The sequence below is a fragment of the Strix uralensis genome, chromosome 4, assembly GCF_047716275.1.
Source record: "Strix uralensis isolate ZFMK-TIS-50842 chromosome 4, bStrUra1, whole genome shotgun sequence".
Classification (NCBI taxonomy): domain Eukaryota; kingdom Metazoa; phylum Chordata; class Aves; order Strigiformes; family Strigidae; genus Strix; species Strix uralensis.
In genome coordinates, this window is record NC_133975.1 from 35,660,430 (window position 1) to 35,686,919 (window position 26,490).

Here is a 26,490-nt window from a genome sequence, read left to right on the forward strand (position 1 = left end):
AGTAAAACTGTGCTATAAATTTTGTAATTTTTATATTAATTGTAGTAGTAGCAATAATGGAATAAACTGAAAATATCTTAATTCAGATTCTCTTTGCCATCATTTGGTTTGGCATATTAAACAGGATGAGGTTAGATGGAGCATCAAATTTCCTTTCCATAGTAAACACAAAAAGTACTTCCAGTGTTACTGGAAGCATTACATAAATGAGATTAACTTTTAACTTGCCTGACTTTGGTTTTCATGGCATTCATGTCTTCTGGATTATAATATAGGTCAAAGCTAATGCCGGAATCCTGTACTCTGCAAGCTGCAGTAGACAGGCAGTAGGAAGGGAGTAGTAAACAGTACAGAAAAATTTAAATAAGATAAATACAAAGATATATTGGAAATATGGAGAAGGATACTAGAATACTTCAGTGGCAAAATAAATGAGAGGGATCTTACATCATGGGGTTTTTTTTTTACTTTGAATGTCACCTGTGTGCTGTGCTAGCATGTTGTTACATAAATTCAGAATTGGTGGGGCTAGAATACTCAATATTTCAGAATACTTTTTTTAATTGGTTAAAAGGAGACAATGGCTACAGTTTGTGTCTGTCATCGTGTTTTCTGTCACATTGGAAAGGAAGTATGTGTTAGACTGCTAGAGATTTGTCTGTAGCAGCAAGTTATATTTGATAGTGTGAATAGCTCTGTTTATTCATTGAATGTTAGAGGAGGAGAGTTAGCTCAATAGCTGCGGAAGGAACACAAAATAGCACAGGAAAGCCATACATGGATTTTACCTTGAATTTTATTAAAGCCAGAATATTTTAATTTTCTTTACACAAAACCACATGGATTTGTGCATGTATACACATTCTCTCTCTTTCTGCACCGTCAGGTAGTTTTACTTTAGCTAATTTCTGTTTCAGAGGCATTTGAAACAAAGGCAGAGGATTTTAGTATTTAATCTTTTAAAGCTGAAAAGGCAGGCCACTGACATGCTTTGCCCAAAGTGGAGTTCATTAGTCCAGTACAGCTGTTGACTTAGCTACTGACGAAATTAACATCAAAAAGAAAATTGTTGTTTAGTTTTTCTGAGTACAGAGATTTTTAAAGGAAAACATGTTAGGGATACTTAAATCTGGCAACTAGCATCAACTTATGTATGTTATTCTGTTTATAGGTGAACTGAAAACATTAATGCCACTTGATCGTGAGCAGCAAGCGGTTTATTATCTTCTAGTGAAAGCCACAGATGGAGGAGGAAGATTCTGCCAAGCTAATATTATTCTGACTCTGGAAGACGTGAATGATAATGCCCCAGAGTTTACAGCTGACCCTTACTCTATTACAGTATTTGAAAACACAGAGCCTAAAACCCTTTTGACAAGAGTGCAGGCAACAGATGCAGATGCAGGTATGCATTCTTTGAGCAATACTTTTGTCATGGTCTCAAAGTTACAATAATGTTTATTTAGTCTAATCCTGAGAGGTGTAAGTCTTTCAGTAGAACCGACAGGTGTTCAATACCACTCAGGATTAGACTCCTGAAAGATATATTTAGGTCTACTAAATCATGTAACACCTGAATTCCGTGTGTGAGTAGCTTGGAAGACATCCCTTTTGTGTCTGCACAAAAGAAGACATCTCTTGTGTGTCTGTAAAAAAGAAGAGGTGGGAGAGGAATAAAATGTAGGATATTTGTGGTGTGATAAGCTATTAATGTTATGAAGAGTTGGGTCTGTCCTTTCACTCCCGGTGTAAGTAAAAGGAATATCAAGCCATGTCTGTTCATGCAAATGTGCATTCATAGATTTTATTGAATATGCACTTCTCAGGCTAGCCATCAATGATCATACCGTAAAGAGAACCCTGGTCAATTGTAGCTTTCTGTATATGCTTCCCTGTTAAGATTTTTGCTGTCTCTTTATCTTCACTGTTTAGTTACAACTATTTAAGTGAACATGAACTGAAAGTGATATTAGAAAGAGTTTGTTCTTAGGCTTTGTTGTAAAGGATGCAACAGCATAAAGCCTTTTTAAAGGTGCATGATTTCCATATATCATCAGTTTATTATTCAAATAGTATTAATTAATGGTTGCCTCAGTCTCGTGAAACAACCAGCCTGCTTTGTGCTATGATAAAGCTGCATTGCTGAATTGGAAGGTGACAGGTGTTTTCACACTTCACTTAGTCTTTGAGGCTCAGGAGGAGCAAAATATTTGGCCCAAAACCTTATGGGTTTTTTGTTTGTTTGTTTTATACAGAAAGGTTGCCAGAAATTATGTTCCTGTTAATTTTGGGATATGGTTCTTAAATAAACTTTCTGGTATTGAGTTGATGCAGCCTAACTCTCCCATATCTTCCTATGTTATTTGTAAGCCTGCTAAGCAGATGCTGCTGTTCTAAAGTTATAATTAGATTTATATTACTATTCGTTTCTTGTTAGCTAGTACTGTGACTGAAGCAGAACCATGCTTCATGGTTTTTGTGTGGCAGAAAATAAGTGCAGTGAAGTGTTAGCTTAATTTTTTTTAAAATCAGATTACATCTTTTTGGAAATCATTCTGCCCCTCACAAGAGCCTTTAACTCTTGCTGAAATTTACTTTAACATGAATGATAATATTTAGCATGCATGTTTTATTTCTATAGCTATCAGATCTGTTATTATGTTGGTATATTTTAATGGCTGCTTCACACTCTGCAATTGTTTCCAAAATGCAGGGATGAACCGTAAAATCCATTATTCACTGGTGAACACCGCAGACGGCCAGTTCTCTATTGATGAATTCTCTGGAATCATTCGTTTGGAGAAGCCTTTGGATCGGGAATTACAAGCTGTGTACACTCTAACTTTGAAGGCTACAGATGAAGGTTTACCTAGAAGACTGTCTTCAACAAGTAGTCTTATAGTTTCTGTTTTGGATATAAATGATAATCCACCTGTGTTTGAGCATAGGGAGTATAGTGCCAGTGTATCAGAGGACATTTTGGTTGGAACTGAAGTTCTCCAGATCTATGCTGCAAGCAGGGACATTGAAGCCAATGCTGAAATCACATACTCAATAGTCAGTGGAAATGAACATGGAAAATTCAGCATCGATTCAACAACAGGTAACAGACTACCACTGTGAATATACTTTAGGCTAACCAAGCACAGTGCCATACTGTGTTCTTCAGTAATTCAACCAAACAGGTTATGTATAAGCTCTGTGCATCATCCAGGCTGTAAAGCCAGCGCTACCTCTGTTCACCCATTTTGCCAGCATGCTTACTAGAGGAGTGCAGTAGAATGTAGAACAGGAACTTGATTTGTTGTTGCTATTTATTGTTATTTGGGTTAGATTCATTTAACTGGCAAGAGTAAGGATTTCCTAGCTGGAGTATTCCCCACCCTGGGTGCAGAGGAGGTGGAAAGATATAGATCCAAAATGACAGAAGCATAATAGTCTTTTCACAAAAGCCATATAATTAGAATGAGTGGCCAGACTTGGTAAAAGAAAGATCAGAAATTAAACTGATTGGGAAAACTAGCCATTGGGCCACAAAGACATTAATCCTAGAGCAGTTTGATATGGCATTAAAGAGAGGTTGGAATATTCTGTTTAATCATATATCCAGCATGACACTGGAGATGTTAGGCTTGTATGTTAGTCAGATTTAGGAAGCCTTTGGGTTCTGTGGAGAATTCTTCCCTATTAATGACAATTCTTTGTTAAAAATCAATATACACCTCAATTCTAGTTTTGTTTGCTTATATAGTTCTTTTTCTAAGAAAGAGTCAATATCTGATAAAGTTTGGGTTTTTTTAAATCAAGATTTCTACCTAAAAGTTAATAGTAGTTAATTATAGCAGTGCAATTGAAATTATAATTCTTCCAACTGCTCTTTTCAGTGTAGATGCTGGTAATATGGTATAGAAGTACTTTGCCAGTTTAACTTTTTCACATATTTGAAAGGAGGAAAAAGGTTCCAAGAAAACTCTCTTCCAGCAGCAAATCAGTGTGTATGTTAGGGATTGCAGTATCTTAACTAGTCAGACACTTCTCATACTACTTATGCATACTCCATGCCTGACATTAATGCTGGTTACAAGGAAGTTCAAGTTAAAGGTCACGTCATATTTTTGGTTAATTTTAGTTGAAAATTAAGAAAAAGACATTTTATAAATACATTTTTTATTTTTCTTCACTTTTTTCATTACAAAATGTAAGCCAGGTGATTTTAAACTGTGAGTTTTTTGTGGTAATTGCAGGAACTTCTCACCTTTTTACTTTTATGTGTAAAGCCTGATCATTTAACTGTGTAGCTCTAGCTTTGGCTAGCTCTAGCTCCAGATTTGTCAATCCCTGAAGAAGCTGAGTATTTGTCAGACCAAAATTAAAAGTTGCAATATGTAATACTACATAATAGCAGAATATGTATGAGTTTTTTTTTTTTCCTTCCCTAGGAGCCATTTTTATCATTGAGAGCTTGGATTATGAAAGTTCTCATGAGTACTACTTGACAGTGGAAGCCACAGATGGAGGCACGCCTTCATTAAGTGATGTTGTAACAGTGAATATTAATGTAACAGATATCAATGACAATACTCCAGTGTTTAGCCAAGACACTTACACTGCAGTAATCAGTGAAGATACTATGCTTGAACAATCAGTCATTACAGTACGTATTGTTGTTTTTTTTCCTTTGAAATACTCTGTCATGACAAATCATGCTTTCACTCTTGAAGGAATATTGATTTGAAGATGGACATAAATAGATAAATTTGCCACTGAGTGAATTGAAAATTTATTTTGAAAAAGTTTCAGAACCAGAGACTTGAGATGCTGTGGGAAAGTAGATATCTTGTGATATATTTATGTTCTCCTCATGAGAACATGACTTAATTTTCAGGAAATTAAGTGATATTGGTATGTTCTATTCAAATGACATTTCTCCTGAGGACTGTGAAATGTGTTAGACCAAAACAGCTGTGCTCATCTTCAGGATGAGTTTATCTGAAAGGTGATAGTCTGTTGCGACCTGTTTTAAGTGAGACTGTAATGCCCCTTAGGTTATGGCAGATGATGCTGATGGACCTTCAAACAACCGCATTCACTACGCAATTATAGATGGCAATCAGGGAAATCCTTTTACAATTGACCCTACCAGGGGTGAAATAAAAGTGACTAAACTTCTAGACAGAGAGAAGGTAAGTTTTTGACGTTTCTTGAGCAGTTGGGATTAATTTAGCTACGCATAATTGTGACCACCAATTTTTTTATTATATTTGTAAATTACCATTTTGTATTCCACAATTAATATAGCCATAATAAAGTGAAAGCATGTATTTATGTCAGTGTTTTTTGTGGGTGGGGAGGAAGGGAAAGGATTAAATATATGAAGGCAAGCTTTACTGGGAGTTTGCACTAAAATATTTCTTCCTAAAAACAAAAGCTGAGTTAGTTACTTTTTGCTCCTTAGTGAATGTCTGAAAATTTTTATTGTTTCTTAGATTTCAGGATATACCTTGACAGTTCAAGCTTCAGATAACGGAAACCCACCTAGACTTAACACAACCACCGTTAATATTGATGTTTCTGATGTAAATGACAATCCTCCAGTGTTCTCAAAAGGAAACTATAGTGTTATCATCCAGGTAAATACAGATAGTGAAGTAGTCATATTAGTAACATTATTGAGTATTAATTTGTGACTTGAAAAATTCTGCAAGATATGATGAACGTAATGTTTCAATTTTATTTTTCTATATTTTTAATTATTTAAGGTTGTGAGTGAAACTGCTTACCTGAGTAAGTGTTCAGGGTTAACAAAATTCATATTGTGCTTTCTATTTAGAAACTTGTATTGCAAGTTGAGCGTGTTCTTTTTTCATGTGCTTTGTGTGTGTATGTGTATATATATTATACATTGCGTTTACGTTTATAACATTCTTAGCATCATATAGGTAGGTTAAAAGATACAATAATTTTGCTGTTTTCTTTTTAATCTTAGAGTTACTGCTTAGAAAAAGATACTTAGGAACTATTACTGTGAAGCAAGTGTTACATACTGTGGCACATAGGTCAAGGCTTAATTCCTGTTGGCCTCCTCTGGGATCAGAAGCAGTTAAAACAGCAGTAATATTTCATACTGCTACATACCAATCCTTTAACTAATTTTGAACATTAGGACGGTAGTAGTGGGCCAGATTCTCAAATGGCTGGCATGTACTTGCCTGATTCAGAAAACTCTCTAGTAAAGCAAAGATAGCAGAGGCAGCATCTGTACTTCTCGTCTTCCTGAATCCAATAGAAAATAAATGGAAGGAACAAAGGAATTGCATTAAGACCTTTAAACTAGTAATGTAAATGAGCTCAATCCCTTGGCTTCTTTTACTGTTGCTGGTGCCTGGCCTTGTACAATAGTTAAGTGGGGATCAGGGAATGTTATCTGGTGCCTGTGCCATCCTAACATACCATTCTATTTGAGGCCATGTACATGGTTTGTAAAGGCAGCTTTCTGAAAGAGGAAAAATGATTCATCTCAACCCAACATACAGAGTATGCAAGTTAAGATGTCCCGGATCTTACTTTTGTTTGTTTAAAACAACAGGTTTGTATGTTTGTGCTGTCAAAGGTATTTTGCTTTCCCCAATTACAATCTTTCTTGAAGTGAATGTTAATTAATGTATCCCATAAAACTGTAGACTCTATAACCAATGTCTGTAATGTTTTCCTGCTCAATTAAAAAGGAAAACCTTGTGTTTTAGAGTTCATTCATATCAACCTGTCCCTGTATGAGGATAGCAGAGAAAAAGCTGGAGGAGTTGGCCAAGAATGCTGGTGTGCATTTTGTGATGTATTGGAGATGGACATATTTGGACACAGTTGGAAATGTGCTTAGCTATTATGAAAATTAAATTACTTTAGGTATCCAAATGTAAATATTTGTATTTTTAAAATATGGTCCCTCAGCTGTTCAGCTGCAGTATCTGATAATTAACTTGACTTACTCTCAAGAACAAAAAGTACGCTTGTTATATAGGAGTTTTTGCAACCGTGAAAGGATAGCATTTTTTTATTGTTGTACTTCACAATAATGCTTCTACTTTTTTTTGGTGTATATATATATGTATAGACTCTGGTGTATATATATATGTATATTTTTTTTGGTGTATATATATATGTATAAACTCTGGTCAATACAGTATAGCACGAGTATTCTGGGAGAGGGTGTTACGAGTGTTAGGTAAGGTTGTGTGTGTGTATCAGATACATGATAGACCAAAGTGTCTGAAGTGTCTGTGAAACCTTAGGCATCCACATGATGCAAACTTGAAGGTATTTTATGATGCAAATTTTAAAACCTCGATTTCATATTTTAACTGGACTGTGGCTGTAGTGGACACAGCTGAAGTCAGAACACTAATTAGGGACATACGGGGTCAGATGGAGGAGTGTGTTTTTTCTAGTCCTCCCAACAAAGGAATTGGATTATTCTTAACAAGTGTTTTAGCTAAATTTGAAATCTTTTATGACTTGGTAATTAATCTTAATTCAGACTGGAGTGGAAAATGTAAAGTTTCGAGGCTGAGCTACTTTTAAAAAATAGAAGACAAAGTTGAAAAATGTACTGCCTTTCTCCTTTTACTGTCTTCATTATTATTCTGAGGTAGTATTTTTCCTTAAACAATATTGTCATTCTGATTTCTCTTATTAACTGGTTTGACAGTAATTTGATATTTATTTTTTTTCTGTTGTGAAAAAGAAATCAGCGTCAAGCTACATCCTCAATTATAGTAAAACCAATGTAATTGTATTATACATTTATAGGAAAATAAGCCTATTGGATTTAGTGTGCTACAGCTAGTGGTGACAGACAAGGATTCTTCTCACAATGGCCCTCCTTTTCTCTTCACCATCCTGAGTGGAAATGAAGAGAACACTTTTCAGATTAACCAGCAGGGAGTACTGACAACAACTTCTGCACTGAATCGCAAAGTGAGGGATCACTATTTACTTCATGTTAAGGTAGGATGCACTACTCTGGCTGTTTTGCGTTATTAGTATTTAGTTAACTTTTCCCATTCATGCCCGGTCTACCACTTGCCTTCAAGATCCTGACATGCCAAGTTGTCATTTGAGGCATGTCCCTTGAGGTAAAATCTTCAGAGACAAAGGTTTAAATGAAAATCTATGCAGCTGTAATGGTAAGCTTAATTACACTCACAGTTAAGGGTAAGGTGTAAGTGAAATGCTGAGTGGTCTTGATAAGTCCTTTGCCTTTCATGTGGAGTGCTGGAAAAGCCAGCAGGGGACCAGGTCCCTTGAGCCACCAACCATTGGCTGCAGACTTCCTCTTGCCACTGTTACTTTGACCCTGGAAGCTGTGAGCTGGACTACACTGACATGATCGAAACAGGAATATTGAAAATGGCATATCATGCCAGTACTGAAATATTTTCGTATAGTGCCACACTCTTTCTCCAATGGCAATTGAAAACATCTTTCTTTAAGTTTGGAAAATCAGGGCAGTGCACCTTTGTCATAGCATTGAAACTTGCAGTGCGGTACTTAGAGATCTCAGAATCTTGCCGTGGAAAATATGACATAAAACTCAGAAATGACACTGAAATGTTATATGCCTACATTTTCCGTTGGTGTGCAAAAACACCAGACCATGTCCAAAAATCCAGGTTACATTAACATAGCTAAGTTCTCTAAAATACTTTTTTGTAACCTAATGTAAAAAAAGTTAAAACCAATTTTTTTAATCTTATCCAGTCCTTTTTAATTCAGTTATAAGTTAAACAACTGTGAACAGGGGACTTTAAATTGGTAGGCTAAAAATAGCAGGCCTTAATTCTTAAACTTCATTTTCAGATTCATGTTTTCAGAAAAGTGCTTACCTTTATTTTTACATGAGGAATTGTTTTCAATCTCCAAAGTACTATCATACATAATATTGCAGACAATTACTGAGTTTGTACTGCACTTGCAGTTTTAGAGCAGTACTGTCTGCATCAGTGTATACTGAATTGTGTCCACGTTCGGATAATAATTGTGACGTATTTACCCAAAGTCTGTCTGTCTTCTTTGGGGAAGGAAAACAAATTGCCACTGGTACTGTCGTTTGCTGGTTGAGTCACTAAAACATGTTATCAGGAGCCATCAGCATGAGAACCAGCATAGATAAAGGTTCCATTTCAATGTAGTTTGGTTTAAGGTTTAAGAATTGAGATTAAAAAGGAGGTGGGGAGATAAAGCATTCCTCTGTTAGCAATTTTTTTCTCAGTAAGTGAACTGCTAATTAGTGGTAGGACAGATTAGCCTTCCAGGCACCTAAGCAACGTCTCTGTTGGCCTTCCTAGGCTGCACAAGTCTGAAACAGACGTAGAGGCGGGCTTTGTCGTACTTGCCCAATAATCTTTCCAAGTTCTATATGGATTCTCCAAAGTCATGTTTTTGTTTAGGGAAGAATAACCAGCAACGTTTTTCCTGTATGTGCAATCAGTTTAATACAAGATTCATGTGTTTTATATTTTCTCTAAGCAGTAACTAATGTATATTTATTTTGCTTCTGAAACATTCCTGTGAATGCATGTACAGGCAATTATGTCTGTTCTATGTAGTCTGTTACACTGTCACATTTCATGATTTAGCTGCACCTTCGGCCCTTCCTAATGTGACTGCCTATTCTTCAGTATGAGGCACCTATCTAACACCTTCCTCTGGTGGAATCGTGCAATTCTTTCATTTCCAAGCCAATTCCTAGACTGTGGGATGCTTTTAAACAGCCCATCAGTACTTCAGCTGTCTTCTCTTCAGCACAGCACTTGAAAAGTGCCTTTTTTCTAGGGAATGAATAAGGACTATTTTAATGGCATCCAGCAGCTATACCAAGTGTCTTAAAACAAATGTACTCATTTAGAACAAAGGCTTCTTAGAGATTGTAAATCATTAAAGCAGACTATACTAATGTGCATTTTTTGTGTGCTCAGAATCTCAGTATTTTGGACTTGTCTAATCCCTTGATTTACAAGTTCCTTGCCTGGATTCTTTAAATATGTCACTGTCTTTTAATTGCCATTTATTATCTTATACTATGATAGCTGTTTTTAAGTAGACACAGTGCTATAATTTGCTATAATCTTCTCTTTAGTGAGTCACTATACATGAGTATGAAGGCATCTAAAACTAAAACTAGCATTTCCATATCACAAGTCTTCAGTTCCAGTGATAAACACAAAAATAGATACATGACTTCTGTGGAAAAATATTCTTTACCTGTTCATTTAAAATAAAGATTTTTTCAAAGGCTGTAGAGAGGCATCTTCTCAAGTTTACACTATCTTTAATTTTTGCACTTTCATCTTGCAGCTCACAAGTTAATGGCTATGTATGATCTCCTGATACTAATTTTCGTTTTTTAACTGACCTTCACTGGTGTGCTTTTCAATATTGACAGCTTTCACCTTAGTTGCTTTCTGAATGGATTGCTGAGGCAGAGGTGGTCTTATGTTACAGGCATACTTATATTGGAAAAAAAAAGACAACAAAAATTCCCCACCGAAAACCCACAAACAACCTCTCTCATACACACCCACTCCCACCAGAAAAACTTTACTTAACATGAGCCTTTCTTTTACTTTACTTCTGTGATTTTAATAGAAATAAGGATTTTTTTTTTTCCCCAACAGCCACCTACATGTGCATACCACTCACATTTGCTTTCCCACTCTCCAAAGGAAATAGATTATCCATTAACGAATGTCTCACAGCATTAGTGTGTGAAATCTTCAACTATGAGTCATACAGTCCTTTGTGCCACACTCTGAAGCCTTTAGTTTAAAACCACAGCAGATTTTTAAATATCTGCACTATTGAAAAAACATTTCTCCTGGGGCTCTTCTTTCCTACTGGCTGTCCATTTGTTATAATTTTGCTTGCCTGTTTGTTTTAAGCCCTTTCTTGTTTCCCTTGGGCATTTCTCCTGTAGCTAAACTGCCTGCCTTGTCTTGTTTCCAGGCAGAAATCTAGGCAAAACAAAACTTTGCCAGCTTCAGCTCTCTGGTTATTTATGTTTGGGTAACTAGAGGGCAAGTTTCTAGCCATGCCTGTCTTTTGGAGTTAACGTATGAAGACATGTAGTTCTGAGGCATGCATTACCTTTTAAAAATGGTACAATTATGTGCACATCCACAGACAATCTTGTGCCTGGAGTTTTTCCTCTTTTGCTTAAATTTGTATGAAAAATCAAAAGCAGCTTTTCTGCATAGATCTTCAAAGTGTACCAACTATCTGTAGTCATTGTAAAATTGTTGTAAAATCTGTTGAACAATGCAGTATATCTTCTCCCTTCTGAGCCCTGCGTATCTCTGTCCCTTCACATCTCTCCAGTTCTTCTTTGCCCATTTCTTTAGTCTCACTTTCAGTAACTGGGAAAGAGCTCTGGGAAAAAGGTAGATAAGAAAGAAGAACTGGGAATTAGAAAGAAAGTGAACCAAAAGGAGTGCTCTTTTCTCACTTCTTTACTCTTTTTATGTCCCCTCTTCACAGAACAGCCGTGTATGCTTTTGTCAAAAAGGAGTGGAGGACGGGGGACGTGATTTTTAAAAAGGCTTTAGAATTGAATTAGGCTGATTTTGTAAAAGATAATCACTTTAATTGTCTGAAGCAAATAGCACTACAGGTGTTTTTTTTTTTTTTCCTCTCCACCATCAGAAATCATGAGAGACGACATAATTATAACTTCTACATGTATTGTTTTTCTTTTGAAGTTCTGTTTGGCATACTGCATTTAGATTGTCTTCAAGACCACCTCCTAATAACTGTGGTGAAGCATGCTGTAAATTTCTAGTGCATGACTCATTTCAAGTTTGTATTGTGTTTCCATGCTTGAAATAAAAAAGCTTCAAGCACCATCTGCTGTCTGAAATCAGCTACTGTGCATTTCCTCTGTATTTGCTAGAAGTGTTAATAGCTTCCTGGCATTTCCAGTTATTAAGGGCACTTTTCATCTTGGAAGAAGTGAAAACATGTTTGTGTGTGCCTGCTTTTATATAAGCTTTCTAAATTTTCAATACTAACTTTTATGTCAGGACCTGTGTTATATTTTCATAAAGCATTTTCCCGTAGGAACTTTTTTGTAGAAAAATAAAATTCTACTGTATACAGTAGATATACAAATATCTGCAGTAGAATTTGAGATAAAGCAAAAATCTAACTCTATCCTCATCTTCCTTTAGGTGGCAGATAATGGAAAACCACCGTTGTCATCTTTGACTTACATTGATATTAGAGTTATTGAGGAAAGCATTTATTCACCAGCAATTCTGCCTCTAGAAATCTTTATCACAGCCTTTGGGGAAGAATATTCGGGTGGTGTCATTGGAAAAATTCATGCAACTGATCAAGATGTTTATGATACTTTGACATACAGTCTGGACCCCAAAATGGAATCCTTGTTCTCCGTTTCTAGTACTGGTGGCAAACTAATAGCACATAAAAGGTTAGATGTAGGACAGTACCTCCTAAACGTCACTGTTACAGATGGAAAATTTACAACTGCAGCTGATATTACTGTACACATAAGACAAATCACACAAGATTTACTAAATCACAGCATTGCAATACGCTTTGCAAACCTTGCCCCCGAAGAATTCATCGGTGATTACTGGCGCAATTTCCAGAGAGCTTTAAGAAACATCTTGGGCGTGAGGAGAAATGACATCCAGATTGTTAGTTTGCAGCCTTCTGATCCTCCTTCAAATCTTGATGTCCTCCTGAATATTGAAAAGTCTGGTAGCTCTCACCACCCAATGAGAATTTTGCTCCACAAGATAAACTCTTCTGTGCCTGACCTAGAGGAGATTTTAGGTGTCCGGATAATTGATGTTTTCCACAAGCTTTGTGCAGGCCTAGATTGTCCTTTGAAATTTTGTGAAGAAAAAGTAACAGTGGATGAGAACATCATGTCAACCCACAGCACAGCCAGGTTGAGTTTTGTCACTCCCCGTCATCACAGAACAGCAGTTTGTCTTTGTAAAGGTAAGAAAAGCGGTAAGGAAAACAGTATCCTTGAAAAGATTGTTATGGTTTGGAACTGCCATAATCCACAGGGGAAATTTTACATTATGGGTCAAGATTAAGAATGTCCTGTAATCCTCACTGCAACATTTGCCTAATCTTATTTAAAGTAAGGAGTAATTTTTTCTTGTCTCATTACCTCATTTTAAGAGTTTACATGATATAAGCTTATGGAAGGTGATTTTATTTTTTTATAGCTACACCTTCATTTTCCATTTTATGTCTTGTATGTACAAAGGTAAGTTCTTGCAAAGTACCTGAATACTTTCTGATTTCTCCTTAGAGAGGAATAGCCCACAGAACTTCCAAACTTGGCTGGGAATGACAGGGTGAACTGGGAAATGAATATTCATTAAGATACATATAAGTATACAGATCTATAACAGAAGATTAATTTGTCTTTAGCTATGAGGAAAAGAACATTGTTTTTTAAAATCATGGCTTAACATTGCTGGGTGAGCTTGCACATTTTAAGTAAATATTTAAAGCCTGTTCCTTTTGTGTCTCAAATACAGACATACTCTTCTGCTCTCCCCAACCCACACTGTTCGTGTTTAATATCTATATGTTGTTTTTTATGGTGTATGATAGTAATGATAAACCTTAAACCACAACACCAGTTTCCAAATTTTACCAGTTGAATTGTTTGAGTAATCAAGATAAGTATGAACATCAGCCACTATACATGCATTTGTCTAGTCTGTGTTTGTGCCAGTTACATCTCATAACTGTTACTTTGCTCCCTTGTCAGATAGTTAGGAATATCATTTGGGTTCCTTTCAGCTGCTGTCCTTAAGTGTCCCTTTTCACAAAATACCATTACCACCAACAGAAGAGAAATAATGTATTTCATTTTACAGAAGGGAAGTGCCCCCTGGTGAATAGCGTGTGTGAAGGAAACCCATGCCCTGAAGGTACTGAATGTTTAGGAGACTCAAAGGAAGGAAAATATACCTGTGTTTGCCAAGACAGCAAAATTGGACAGTGTCCTGGTAAGAAATTACCTCTAAAAATCTCTGTGGAAAACCATATTACTTTCCAAATATAAATTTGATTCCAGTCCTGTGTTAACACATTTTACGCTTTTTGTATTCTTAAGCATCAGCTGGCTCTGCTGTGACATTTACTGGGAGCAGCTATGTGAAATACCGTCTCATGGAAAATGAGAACAAAGAGGAAATGAAGCTGACAATGAGACTTAGAACTTACTCTGCTCATGCAGTTGTTATGTATGCTCGAGGAACAGACTACAGTATCTTAGAGGTATATTAAAATCTCCTAGTGTATATCTCCTCCTCTTTTCTTCTTACCATCTTCTTACTATTTTTTGTGCCAAATTAAAAGATTGAATCATAACATCTCTGTAGAATTGTTATAATTGAGAATTGTCTTCAAGGTAGAGTGTGTTATAAAGCCAGGTGACAAACTTGTCCAGAATTTTTTTAATTTGTAAAAGGAATTTATTTTCTTTAATGTTTTAAAATTAAAACAAACAAAAAAAAAACCCCACTGAATTATCTATTTTAAATAATAAATTTAATTTTATTTGTTTATAATACTCATTAAGTCCATACAGAAAGTCACTTAAAGCACAAGAATGAAAGGTCTTGAAGTATTGTAATCTTTTGGTGATGATCTGTGACTTCTTTACTAGAGGAAAAAATTTACAAAGTGTACACTTTAATTAAAAGAACATATAGAATGAATCACAATCACTGTGTTATTAACCTGCCTTTTATGAACGCGACCATCATCCTGTCTCTTCAGCAAACATAAACTTTTATGGGCATTGATATTTTATACTCTTTAAGTGTGCACACCATTTGTTGATGTTGTGACTTTCCTCTGTAGATTCACCATGGAAGGCTGCAATATAAATTTGATTGTGGCAGTGGACCTGGGATTGTCTCCGTTCAGAGCATTCAGATTAATGATGGCCAGTGGCATTCAGTTTCTCTTGAAGTGGATGGAAATTACGCACGACTTGTTCTGGATAGGGTGCATACTGCGTCTGGTACTGCTCCTGGTACACTTAGGACACTAAACCTAGATAATCATGTGTTTTTTGGTGGTCATATTCGGCAGCAAGGTGCGAGACATGGTAGAAGTCCTCAAGTTAGCAATGGTTTTAGAGGCTGTATGGATTCTGTTGTACTTAATGGACAAGAGCTGCCCCTAAACAGTAAGCCACGAAATTATCCACACATGGAAGAATCTGTAGATGTGACTCCTGGATGCTTACTGACTACCACAGAAGGTTGTTCAAGCAGCCCATGTCAGAATGGAGGCATCTGTAATGCACTGTCCAATGGAGGTAAGCTGTGCTATGTTCTTCTGCTGTTACTTTTCAAAACTACTTTCCCACTTCCCTGCCTTGAAGGACAAAAAAACTTTGTGAATAATTCTTGCTTTCCCATAGAGTTGTAGAAGGCTGGTTGTTCAGCAGGTAGGAAGGCTGTGTCTGCCTGTGTGCTAGACTGAATTCCTTGGGGTGTGAAGTAGAAAAAGTCCATCAGACAAAGTGGGGATTTAATCTTCAGTGTCAACACCCAAGGTCCATTCTCTTGGCTGCCTACTTCAGAGTCTTCCTTTAAAAATTCTGAAATCAGTGTGACAAGTTTGAGTTTTGTCAGAGAAATGGGAGTTATCTTTCAATCAAATTCAAGAACTTTACTGTTAGACTTGCCTTCATCTTTCGATAAAAGTACCTCTATTTCTTCCCATCCTCTCTCTCTTCAAACAGGTAGGTGGACAGGGAGGATTTTACCTTAAATCCAGTAAAGCCATGTGTGTCTTTCTGAAAGGCTGTATTTGATTTCAGGTTACTACTGCAAGTGTGCACCTTTGTTTATGGGAACTCACTGCGATGTAAGTGTCAACCCATGTGCTTCCAACCCCTGCCTTTATGGTGGTACTTGCATCCCAGTCAGTGATGATTTTATCTGCCAGTGCCGAGGACAGTACACGGGCCAAAGGTATGTTTGTATGGTTTATTGTACCAATTAACCCTTTAGAGAATAGGCTATAAATGTAACACACTTTCAGTTTTCTTTTTTACCTGTTTCCTACTTAAAGCTTGGACTTTGAAACGTGCTGGATTTAGCTGAAGTTAATGCCAGCCCCTATGTTACAGCTGTGAATCCCACACTATGTACTTGCTTGTAGCAAGGTAGTGGTTCATTCATGCTTTGTTTTTTTCAATCCCCCTGGGGTTTTTTTTGCCTTTGCAGATGCCAGCTGGGTCCATATTGCAAAGACAATCCTTGTAAAAACAGTGGCAAGTGTATTGACAGTTTGGATGGACCTGTTTGCGAGTGTGAAGCAGGCTTTCGTGGAGAAAGGTAGGTAGTGTTTCACATACATTGAGATTTTAACAATATTACTTAACAGTTCAAACTGGTTGAAATCTGGAGTGTTGATAAAAACAGCAAATTGCCTGCTAGTGTACAGTACTGTATATTCAATACACCTAGAATTGTTGAGAACAAGGAGACTACAACAAAGACTACTGATGTAAACTAACGATCATTTCTCTGCTCTGTTTCTGGTAGGTGCCTGACTGATGTGGATGAATGCGTAGAAAACCCATGTCTTAATGGCGCCCTTTGTGAGAATACTTACGGTTCATATCACTGCAACTGTAGCCGTGGATTTGGAGGAAAACACTGCACAGACATTGTTCTTAACAAATATGTTTCAACATCTTGGAACATTAGCTTAGCTGAAGTGATTGGGATTATTGTTTTCATCGCAGGAATATTCCTGTTAGTTGTGATTTTTGTTGTTTGCCGCAAAGTGACTAGTAGAAAGAAGAAGCACCAGCCAGAACCTGAAGACAAGCAACTGGGAGCTACAACAGCTTTCTTGCAAAGGCCTTATTTTGATGCAAAATTGAATAAGAACATCTATTCTGACATCCCACCACAGGTTCCTGTTCGTCCCATTTCATACACTCCAAGCATTCCAAGTGACTCCAGGAACAATCTTGACAGGAATTCTTTTGAGGGGTCTGCTATCCCCGAGCACCCAGAGTTTAGTACTTTTAACCCAGATTCTGTACATGGTCACCGGAAAGCTGTAGCTGTTTGCAGTGTAGCACCAAATTTACCGCCTCCACCTCCCTCCAACTCTCCTTCAGACAGTGATTCAATACAGAAGCCCAGCTGGGATTTTGACTATGACAGTAAGAAATGTTCTTATTTTGTTACTTTTCTGTTAAAGGTGTGTGCTGGTACAACTTTAATATGAGTGCAAAGTCTCTGTCTATGCCTGTGAGGGTACAAACGGCATTATGACTTTGCTGGGGTTTGAGTCTGATCAGACTTCATGCTCTATTATAAAGTTTTGTAAAAATGTGTAGATCTCAGCCTCAAATTTTATTGACTTTTTAATCTAGAATCTATTAATTGTCCCACTTGAAACTTTTTCTTTCAGCTAAAGTAGTAGATCTTGATCCCTGCCTTTCGAAAAAGCCTCTGGATGAAAAGAACTCCCATCCTTATAGTGCTAGAGAAAGCATGTCTGAGGTCCAGTCTCTCAGCTCCTTCCAGTCTGAATCATGTGATGACAATGGTATGTAAAATATAATCATTCTTTACTGCTGCTTACATTCATTTGTTCTGTCTTTGCATCTATATCTCTTAGTATCAATAGGATATACATATATCAAATATATATTAAATAATAGCTTATTTAATATATATCTGTACTTATGTTAATACCCAGGTATGTTGATTTTTTTAAGTATTGTGCCTATCTTAAACCTCATGTTAATTACCTTACAATTATATATTATCATTCTGCTGTTAGAATATTAATAGTGAAAATGCAGCACAAGGTGTTCAGAGCCCTGTGTTTAAAAGCTGTTAAAAGCGTGTTCAAATTTGAGACATTCCTCTAGGTAATCATGAGTTATCACTTAATACAAGAATACTGTGAATTTAAAAAATGGCCTCGGCACAAATATAACTTTCGCTTTGACATTGAGCTCTCAGTAAAAAGCTTTCTGGTGTTACAGTTTCATTTGTTTCCTTCTCTTTTTCTTGCTGCGACCTCAGCTCCCATATGGATCAGATCAGTTCTGAGTGAGAGCAGAGTTTAAGGGACTGCTTGTAAGTTTGATTACTTTAGTAATGAAGGAAGCTGCACAAACAGGAATTTTGTTATAGTAGAACAGTATATTTGGCTTTCACCATGATTAAAAGAATTCATAAAAAAATTCATACCTTGAAAAAAGCCAATATAAAAATATTTATATTTTGATCACAACTCCAGTCCATCAGCATTCCTATTTGTGGGGATTATTATTAATTGGAAGTCTTTTACTTTTCCATTGTGATGACAGATGCTTTTACAGTTCATATGAATGCATCTATGTATTCAGAAACATTTCAGACTGATTGGACAAAGCCACAGTTATCTCATAACTTATTTCACTAAGTTAAGGTGTTTTGACTATTCCAATTTCTGCTTTTGTCTCTGTATGGTTAAAAGAATTTGAAATTCCTTTAGTTTAGGAATAAAGAACATTCTGCTTCTCAACGAAGTAGAGTGATTTGTTCTTAACAGCATGAAAAGAAACATCTTTGTTAATGATTGGTGAAAGTAAAATGGTATGCTTACAGTACTCATCGTTTTATCAGTAGATCTGATACCAACTTTCAACTTTTTTCCTGTGGTATTCAGTGTTGTGTGGTACATGTTGCTCTCCCCTCCTCTCCATCCCATGTATTTCATATATTCTTACTCACATTTCTTGTTGTGTATTGATTACTCATCAATACATCATTTTAAGAAAAATAGCTGTAGCATCATAGATATTGTTCCTTCCTTCCTTTTTGATAGATTCTGAATTTATTAGTTTGAAATTTAATCCCTGAGCCATGCAAACAAATGATATGTGATTACCTCATCCTACCCTGTAAATTCTTCTCCCTTCCAAAAGTGTCTTGGGAAAGGGAAGACATAAAAAATACATTCATTTTGATTGGTTTTAAATAAGAATGTCACAACCTGAATTTTTTATTCCTACCGTGATACCACTGTTTGCACACAACTTAAGCAGGTCAGCAACAGAAGCTTTCAGTAGTGGGTTGTTTTTTTTTTTTTAATTCTAGCATTTTAGTTCATTTCAGTGAAATTTTTTTCCCCTGGTCTTCCATTGAGGGGGGGGAAAAATGTAGTTTGCAGTCTAAAAGGTGAAGCCTAATGCAGTACTTATTGCACAGAATTCACAATTCACTCAACACAATCCTTTAGAAAAGCCTAGTTCATTGCTATATCTGGATGAAGTATTATGTAAATGGTATGTTCAGGCAATACTTCAGAAATTGTAACACAACTAAAGCAGCTTTGTGCTTGTGCAGAATTTGCTTCAGGAGTAGTTACAAGTACTTTTCCATGTTTATCAAGAATAACATTCAGGTTTAAAGATGTATTTTATGTAATATATGCAACTGCTTTCTAAATAGAGAGTAAATGTATATGTACACCAATAATCTTGCTCTATAAAATAGTAATTAACTACAATCTTACAGTGTTTTTTGTATATCTGTATGCTGTTTAAAGTGATACTAACTATAGGTTTGTTTTAATTTGCTCCTTTTATACCTTTTACAAGCTTCCGTAGTGACTGTAATACACCTTGTCAATGCTGTTGTTGACTCGGTGGAAAAAGAAGGTATATACATGTTTTCATATTTATTTACTGCTTTGGCAGAATAATGCACGTTTGCTTCTAGTAATGTAGCCCTAGCAGATGGGAGTTACAAAATACTATTTACTTGGACTTTCTGATAAGTTTTAGTAAAGAATGTATTTATTGTCTATAAGATAGATAGATAGATATATAGTATATGTTCATATATTCATGTGTATGCTGTAGCTGTCCTGTGGACAGGTTTCAAAATGTGTTTTCTTGGAAAAAAAAAGTATTGGCATAAAAAGATCTTGGTGCTTACTCTCTTCTGAAAATATTCACACTAAAGCTCCCAGCAGAATTGAGACAGCATCAAAGACAATTACATAACTACTGTGGATTAAAAAGAAGCAGCCTCATCTTCCTTTTCTTCTCCCACCCACATCTGTTGACACCTTGTCCAGCTGAGCAGGATGGGAATGGCCTGATACCAGTACTCACTTCCCTGGCCTTCAGATCAATCTGCCTCTAGCAGAAAAAACTGATTTCTGGTATGCAGTTGAGTTATATAGGCATACACATCCCTATCAGTTTAAGTGGGTGGTGTAGTATGTATTTGGAAGTTAAAAAGAGGCAAAGTAGACATTTTCATGGTATTTTATTTCTTTCCTGCTAACATTTAAGAACTGACCACTCTGGAAAACACAAACTCTTTACAAAATAATAATAGTAATAAAGGTGCTAGTGAGTCTACAAGAATGCTAACTATTGTTTTGACTTAAAAATTCTTCAAGTTCCAGTAATATGCAAGTATTTCAATCCATGACCATGAGTCTGTAGAGGTTACTTCTGAAATAACATCCACAGTGTATGTTTCCTATTTCTTAATACAGACTAGGAAACCTTATTTTTTATTAAGTCTTACTTAAAATAAAGCCATTTTAAGAACATAAGATTAATTATAGTAGCTAAAGATTCTCTTAGGTTTGTTATTTGAAGTATATCCTGTCTAATGTATGCAGACACATAAAAAAGTAGACAAATGCAAAGATTCTAATTACATGAGAGTATTTCATTAATGTGTACCTATAGACCATAGTCCTCAGTGCTAAAAAATTGTGATGCACAGTACTTATGAAAGGGAGTATTATAAGTGTAGAAGAGGGAAGATCTACCAGGGGAAACATTTAATACCTTATTCAGATTTTCTCTGAGATTTTATTTGGTAGAAACTAAAACTGATGGATGTAGTTCTCAAGTCAAAGGTGAAAGTATTGTTTCGTGGTTTAGTATCACTGTAAGATAAATATAAATATTTTATACATTGCAGAATGTTCATAGATTACAGATGTCATGTTCAGCTACTTCTTAACACTTGGAAATTTGACTCTTAATAAGCATTCCTTCTTTAAAAACATCTTAGGTAAAGAGTTTTTCTTTTGAGCACCCTCAGGAGGGTGTCAGTTCAAGCAGCAGAGAGATACTTGCACAAGCCTTCAGTATTATCAAGTTCTGGGTCAAATTCCTTTAGTCTCCCCAAGTGGTTCTGTCCAATAGGTATCCTGGAAGCATGAACTGTAGCTAGTCTCATCCTAGGACAGCTGTAGGCCCATGTTCTCTGCACTGCTCCTCAGGGAAGGTTGTAGCTCTGTAAATCAACGATGCTCAGTGCAAGAGGAAATACAGCTCCAGTCTAGCAGATTGTCACCTAGAAAGGTGGGCACATGAGGTTCTAGTTTGTGTTTCTGTATTTCATGTTAAAGGGTCCTTGCCTCAGAAGAGGAGCACAGGACCAATATCTCCCCATTCCTTGGTAAAAGTGCTCTAAATCATAAGGCTACAGTCTGCCTATTGGCTTTAGTTTTGCACCCAGTTTCCCTAGGAGAATGAAGAATGTCATCTTCTAAGTAGACCAGTGGTAAGAACCTTCTCCTTGAGATGAGGCCAGAGATGTTATAAGAGTCATTATAACGTTATAACAGCATTCTCCTGGCGAAACTGGCTGCTCGTGGCTTGGATGGGCACACGCTTTGCTGGGTAAAAAACTGGCTGGATGGCCGGGCCCAAAGAGTGGTGGTGAATGGAGTTAAATCCAGTTGGCGGCCGGTCACGAGTGGTGTCCCCCAGGGCTCAGTTTTGGGGCCACTCCTGTTTAACATCTTTATTGATGATCTAGACGAGGAGATCGAATGCACCCTCAGTAAATTTGCAGATGACACCAAGTTGGGTGGGAGTGTTGATCTGCTCGAGGGTAGGGAGGCTCTGCAGAGAGACCTGGACAGGCTGGAGCGATGGGCTAAGGCCAACTGTAGGAGTTTCAATAAGGCCAAATGCCGGGTGCTGCACTTCGGCCACAACAACCCCCAGCAGCGCTACAGGCTTGGGGAGGAGTGGCTGGAGAGCTGCCAGTCAGAGAGGGACCTGGGGGTGTTGATTGACAGCCGGCTGAACATGAGCCAACAGTGTGCCCAGGTGGCCAAGAAGGCCAATGGTATCCTGGATTGCAACAGAAATATCGTGGCCAGCAGGGACAGGGAAGTGATCTTACCCCTGTACTCGGCACTGGTGAGGCTGCACCTCGATTCCTGTGTTCAGTTTTGGGCCCCTCACTACAAAAAGGACATTGAGTTACTCGAGCGTGTCCAGAGAAGGGCAACGAAGCTGGTGAAGGGTCTGGAGCACATGTCGTACGAGGAGCGGCTGAGGGAACTGGGGTTGTTTAGTCTGGAGAAGAGGAGGCTGAGGGGAGACCTCATCGCCCTCTACAGCTACCTGAAAGGAGGTTGCAGAGAACTGGGGATGAGTCCCTTTAACCAAGGAACAAGTGACAGGACAAGAGGTAATGGCCTCAAGTTGCACCAGGGAAAGTTTAGACTAGATATTAGGAAGCATTTCTTTACAGAACGGGTTGTTAGGCGTTGGAATGGGCTGCCCAGGGAGGTGGTGGAGTCCCCATCCCTGGAGGTGTTTAAGAGTAGAGTCGACATAGCGCTGAGGGATATGGTGTAGTTGGGAACTGTCAGTGTTAGGTCAATGGTTGGACTGGATGATCTTCTAGGTCTTTTCCAACCTAGACGATTCTGTGATTCTGTGAGTCTCAAATGTCAGACTGGAAATGTGGACAGTATTTTTCTTGTCTGGGCTAGGCAAGATTAAAAACAAACAAACAAAACCCCAACAAAACCCAAACACACAAAAAAACCCCAAAAACCAAAGGACCACCATACCACCCCCTGCCACCCTCACCCAGGAGTCAAACTTTGTCCCTCTAGTCTTCCAACAATAGATAAAAGTATCAATTCTTAGGAGAAGGTTCTGGTGTTAGGATAGGCATTGCCCATCCTTACAGACCTGAATAGGGAATATAGGTTCCTGAAGAGAGAAGGGTTTAAAATTTGACAGATAATGCAGGACAGTTCTCTGCTGAGTGGGAGTTGCTGGGATTGCTGTACAAAGGGAGGCAGGTCTCCCAGTGCACAGTTTATGAAAGCTAGATACTAAAGGGAGAGTTCCCATCTTTGCATGAGATACTTGAAAGCGTAAGTGCTAACAGATGCAGCCCTGTATTGAAAAACAAGGGGGGATACAAGGAAAGAAAAAAAAATCAGACCAGGTCTTGTTACCCTTTTTAGCAGAAGTCCTAAATCTACTGGTAGGAGGATTTCAGCAAACTACAGACTGCAGATTTTGCCACTACACAGCCATGTCCCAGGTGGGCTGTACATTAACTCAGTAGCTATTCTACAGTTCAAGTCTAACAAAGAAGGAGCCCAGGAGAGAAAAAAAAAAAAAAAAGCCAACTTTAGTACTTCTAAGTATCCTGGACAAAGGCAGCATGAATATCATAGTGACAGTCATTGTTTATCTTCACATTGGTTCTACTATTTGATTCCTAACTATAGCTGTTTTCTCCTTTTTCTTATTCTGCCACCTAAAGAATCTTTTGCTGTTCCTGACCTCAGCAATTCAAGAGGTGACTTCTGCATGCAGTTCATTGATGTTCACCAAAATACTTTAATATTTGGTTTTAACACAGACTTACTATCAGTTGCTTGCTGTGCATTTGTCTGCAGTGATCACTCTTTACTAGATTTGCACCTTATTGCAGTTCTGTATTATTTTCCTTTCTGGTGTTGAGATGAGAAAAGCAATTATTTTTTAATGAGATTAGGCTTACATCTAGTTTCCAGCAGACAAATACAAATGTATTCCAGTGGAGTTTGCGAGAAAGGATCAAGTTCGGTCATTTATGCATGATTAAGCTTGATTTTCCTGTTTTGTTCCTGTATTTGAATGTGGAATGTCTTTACTAATAGTCAAATATTTTTATCAGAGGTGTGGCAGAGCTAACAGCATTTTGTGAAATTAACTTTACAATTCAGTTAAGGGGTAAAGTTGCTTTAAATGATCTGGATACTTTACCAATTAGAAATTGATGTAAGAAAAGCATGGTTTATATATGCTAGATATTTTCTTAAGGAAAACAGGCAACTGTTATCACCCTAACTGTAATTACTCAACAACAATTAAGAATTTAGCTGCAGCAGGAAGGCTGTTGGTTCTTTGCTATCCAGTGAACAATTCTATACTATTATGTATTGAGACAGCACATTCCATAGGTGACCTACAGCTCTTCCCATACTAGGTGAGATGTCTGAGAAAATGTAAAAGTTTAAGTGTGAATGATGCAGTATCTAATGCATGGCATAATGTAAAGTTGTGTTGAATGTCTTTTGTGGATCCGGGGCAGACTGCTGTCTAACAATTAGTGTCCTAATCAGAGCAAGTGCATTGTCTTAATACATGTGTTGACTTCTCAGTTCAGACTGACTTGAAGACAAGATACTAATACTACTTCTTAAAAAAAAAAAAATTAACTTTTCAGGTTACCACTGGGATACATCTGACTGGATGCCAAGTGTTCAGTTGCCAGGTATCCAAGAGTATCCAAATTATGAAGTGGTTGAGGAGTCAGCTCCCCTCTACACGGATCCAAACGCCATCGATACGGACTATTACCCTGGCGGTTATGACATAGAAAGTGATTTTCCACCTCCACCTGATGACTTCCCTGCACCTGATGAGCTTCCACCATTACCACCAGAATACAGTGACCAGTTTGAGTCAATACAGCCACCCAGAGACATGCCAGCCGTAGGTAGCTTGGGTTCTTCTACAAGAAGCAGGCAGAGATTTAACCTGAATCAGTACCTTCCCCATCACTATCCTGCAGACATGTCAGAACCTCAGTCCACAACCAGTGGTGTCAGCGGCAGTTACAGAGAACCTTACGCTCCTTACACATTAGGGTACAATAGAGACTTTGAAGCACCCACTGTAGACAACATGTCCATGTCTGTATATGCTTCCACAGCTTCATGCTCCGATGTGTCAGCATGCTGTGAAATGGAGTCTGAAGTCATGATGAGTGACTATGAGAGTGGAGACGATGGCCATTTTGAAGATGTGAAAATTCCTCCACTTGATTCCCAGCAACATACAGAAGTCTGACACACTCAACAAAAGTGCCTGGACTCTAACAAACTTTATCAGTTCTAGAACAACTTCCAAGAGCTTTTTTATTTTTTGTTTCCCCAGCCACGGTGAATGCTTTTGTTTCAGTGAGCTACTGGCATGGCAGTTCATTTCACTAAATCAGCCTACTTCCATTTCCTGACCTACTGTAATTGGACAATTCCAAGATTTCCATTGGCTGTGCCATTTCTGAACATCCTTTTTGTACTTACATTGTCTATGTTAAAAAAAATCACATACCACTTCTCCATGTTAGCATGATGCATATATTTATATAGTTGTAATGCAATTAATTTTCTCCTACTTTTTGTAAATTTTATGTACAGTTTTGATTTTAATAGTTTTAACTAGATTTTGTAGATATTTTGTGAATTTGTTTTCCACTGAAACTAGTGGTGTTAGTGTGCCATTAAAAACTAGCACCCTGACTTATAATCAGGGCATCACTGTATGTATTCCCCCCCAGATCTAAAGTTTGACATTTCATTATAGAAAAATTCAACATATTTACACAATTCCAATTGTACATAGGTTAGGTCTGATATTTTTCTGGGTCAGCTACATGGAAATGTCTTAAATGGGTTGCTGTATTTTAGAACTGTAAACATTTTTTCCCTTCTTGGAAAGTGTGTTGGGGACCCTCTACATACCAGTTTAGAACCAAAACCACCATGACACAGTTTTTATAGTGTCTGTATATTTGTGATCCAATGGTCTTGTAAAGGTTTTTACTGAAGATTACCATTAGCCAGTCTTTCTTACTGACAATAAATTATTAATAAAATACTTTAGCTTTGCTCTGTGTATCTCTATTATATAATATACAATTGACAAAGCATTCAGTGCAGCATTTTTAAGTCTGTGTATGTTTTGTACTGTATTAAGTTTCTTGCTCCAAGCAACACATTTTCCTCTCCTCAGACATCAAACTGCAGCTATGTTAGAGATGCTCACTAGATGGCAGTGTGTGTCTACTTAATGGTGTTTTTAAAAGTAATCGGGCCAGTATGAATAAAGATTGATGGGTATCAACCTTCAGTAGCCTTCTCGGTAGTTTGCATTTTTCTTTAAAACATGTAATATCAGCTATGTAAATTACTGAGTATTTTTTCTGAAGTCCCAAAAATATATACAGAAAAATACCCAAGTTCTTTAAAGCAGTTTCTTCCTGTCTTAATCACCTAAATAGTTATTTTCATGAATAGTTGTCCCTTGATTGTGCACTTGCATGCTGAAATTTGTGCAAAATTCTGAGT

At 37.3% G+C, this 26,490-nt stretch overlaps 1 protein-coding gene across 9 annotated transcripts in view; it reads left to right on the plus strand.

The window, feature by feature from the left end:
• The window catches only part of FAT1 (FAT atypical cadherin 1), a 115,073-nt gene extending 88,801 nt beyond the window's left edge, over positions 1-26,272 (plus strand). For 4 of the 9 annotated variants that reach the window (XM_074866337.1, XM_074866342.1, XM_074866339.1 and 1 more), the window contains 17 exons: positions 1,172-1,405; positions 2,714-3,103; positions 4,440-4,654; positions 5,046-5,183; positions 5,487-5,630; positions 7,807-8,004; positions 12,222-13,023; positions 13,923-14,054; positions 14,162-14,325; positions 14,914-15,376; positions 15,884-16,037; positions 16,293-16,403; positions 16,614-17,245; positions 17,497-17,634; positions 19,682-19,741; positions 23,637-23,672; positions 24,585-26,272. In XM_074866337.1, the coding sequence (XP_074722438.1) occupies positions 1,172-1,405; positions 2,714-3,103; positions 4,440-4,654; positions 5,046-5,183; positions 5,487-5,630; positions 7,807-8,004; positions 12,222-13,023; positions 13,923-14,054; positions 14,162-14,325; positions 14,914-15,376; positions 15,884-16,037; positions 16,293-16,403; positions 16,614-17,245; positions 17,497-17,634; positions 19,682-19,741; positions 23,637-23,672; positions 24,585-25,210 (4,637 nt within the window). In that variant the 3' untranslated portion in view covers positions 25,211-26,272. Of the gene's footprint in view, positions 1-1,171; positions 1,406-2,713; positions 3,104-4,439; positions 4,655-5,045; positions 5,184-5,486; positions 5,631-7,806; positions 8,005-12,221; positions 13,024-13,922; positions 14,055-14,161; positions 14,326-14,913; positions 15,377-15,883; positions 16,038-16,292; positions 16,404-16,613; positions 17,246-17,496; positions 17,635-18,119; positions 18,174-19,681; positions 19,742-23,636; positions 23,673-24,584 lie in introns of all 9 variants that reach the window. The other 5 variants (XM_074866341.1, XM_074866345.1, XM_074866343.1 and 2 more) reach the window with 3 other exon arrangements.
• The last annotated feature ends 218 nt before the right edge of the window (positions 26,273-26,490 follow it).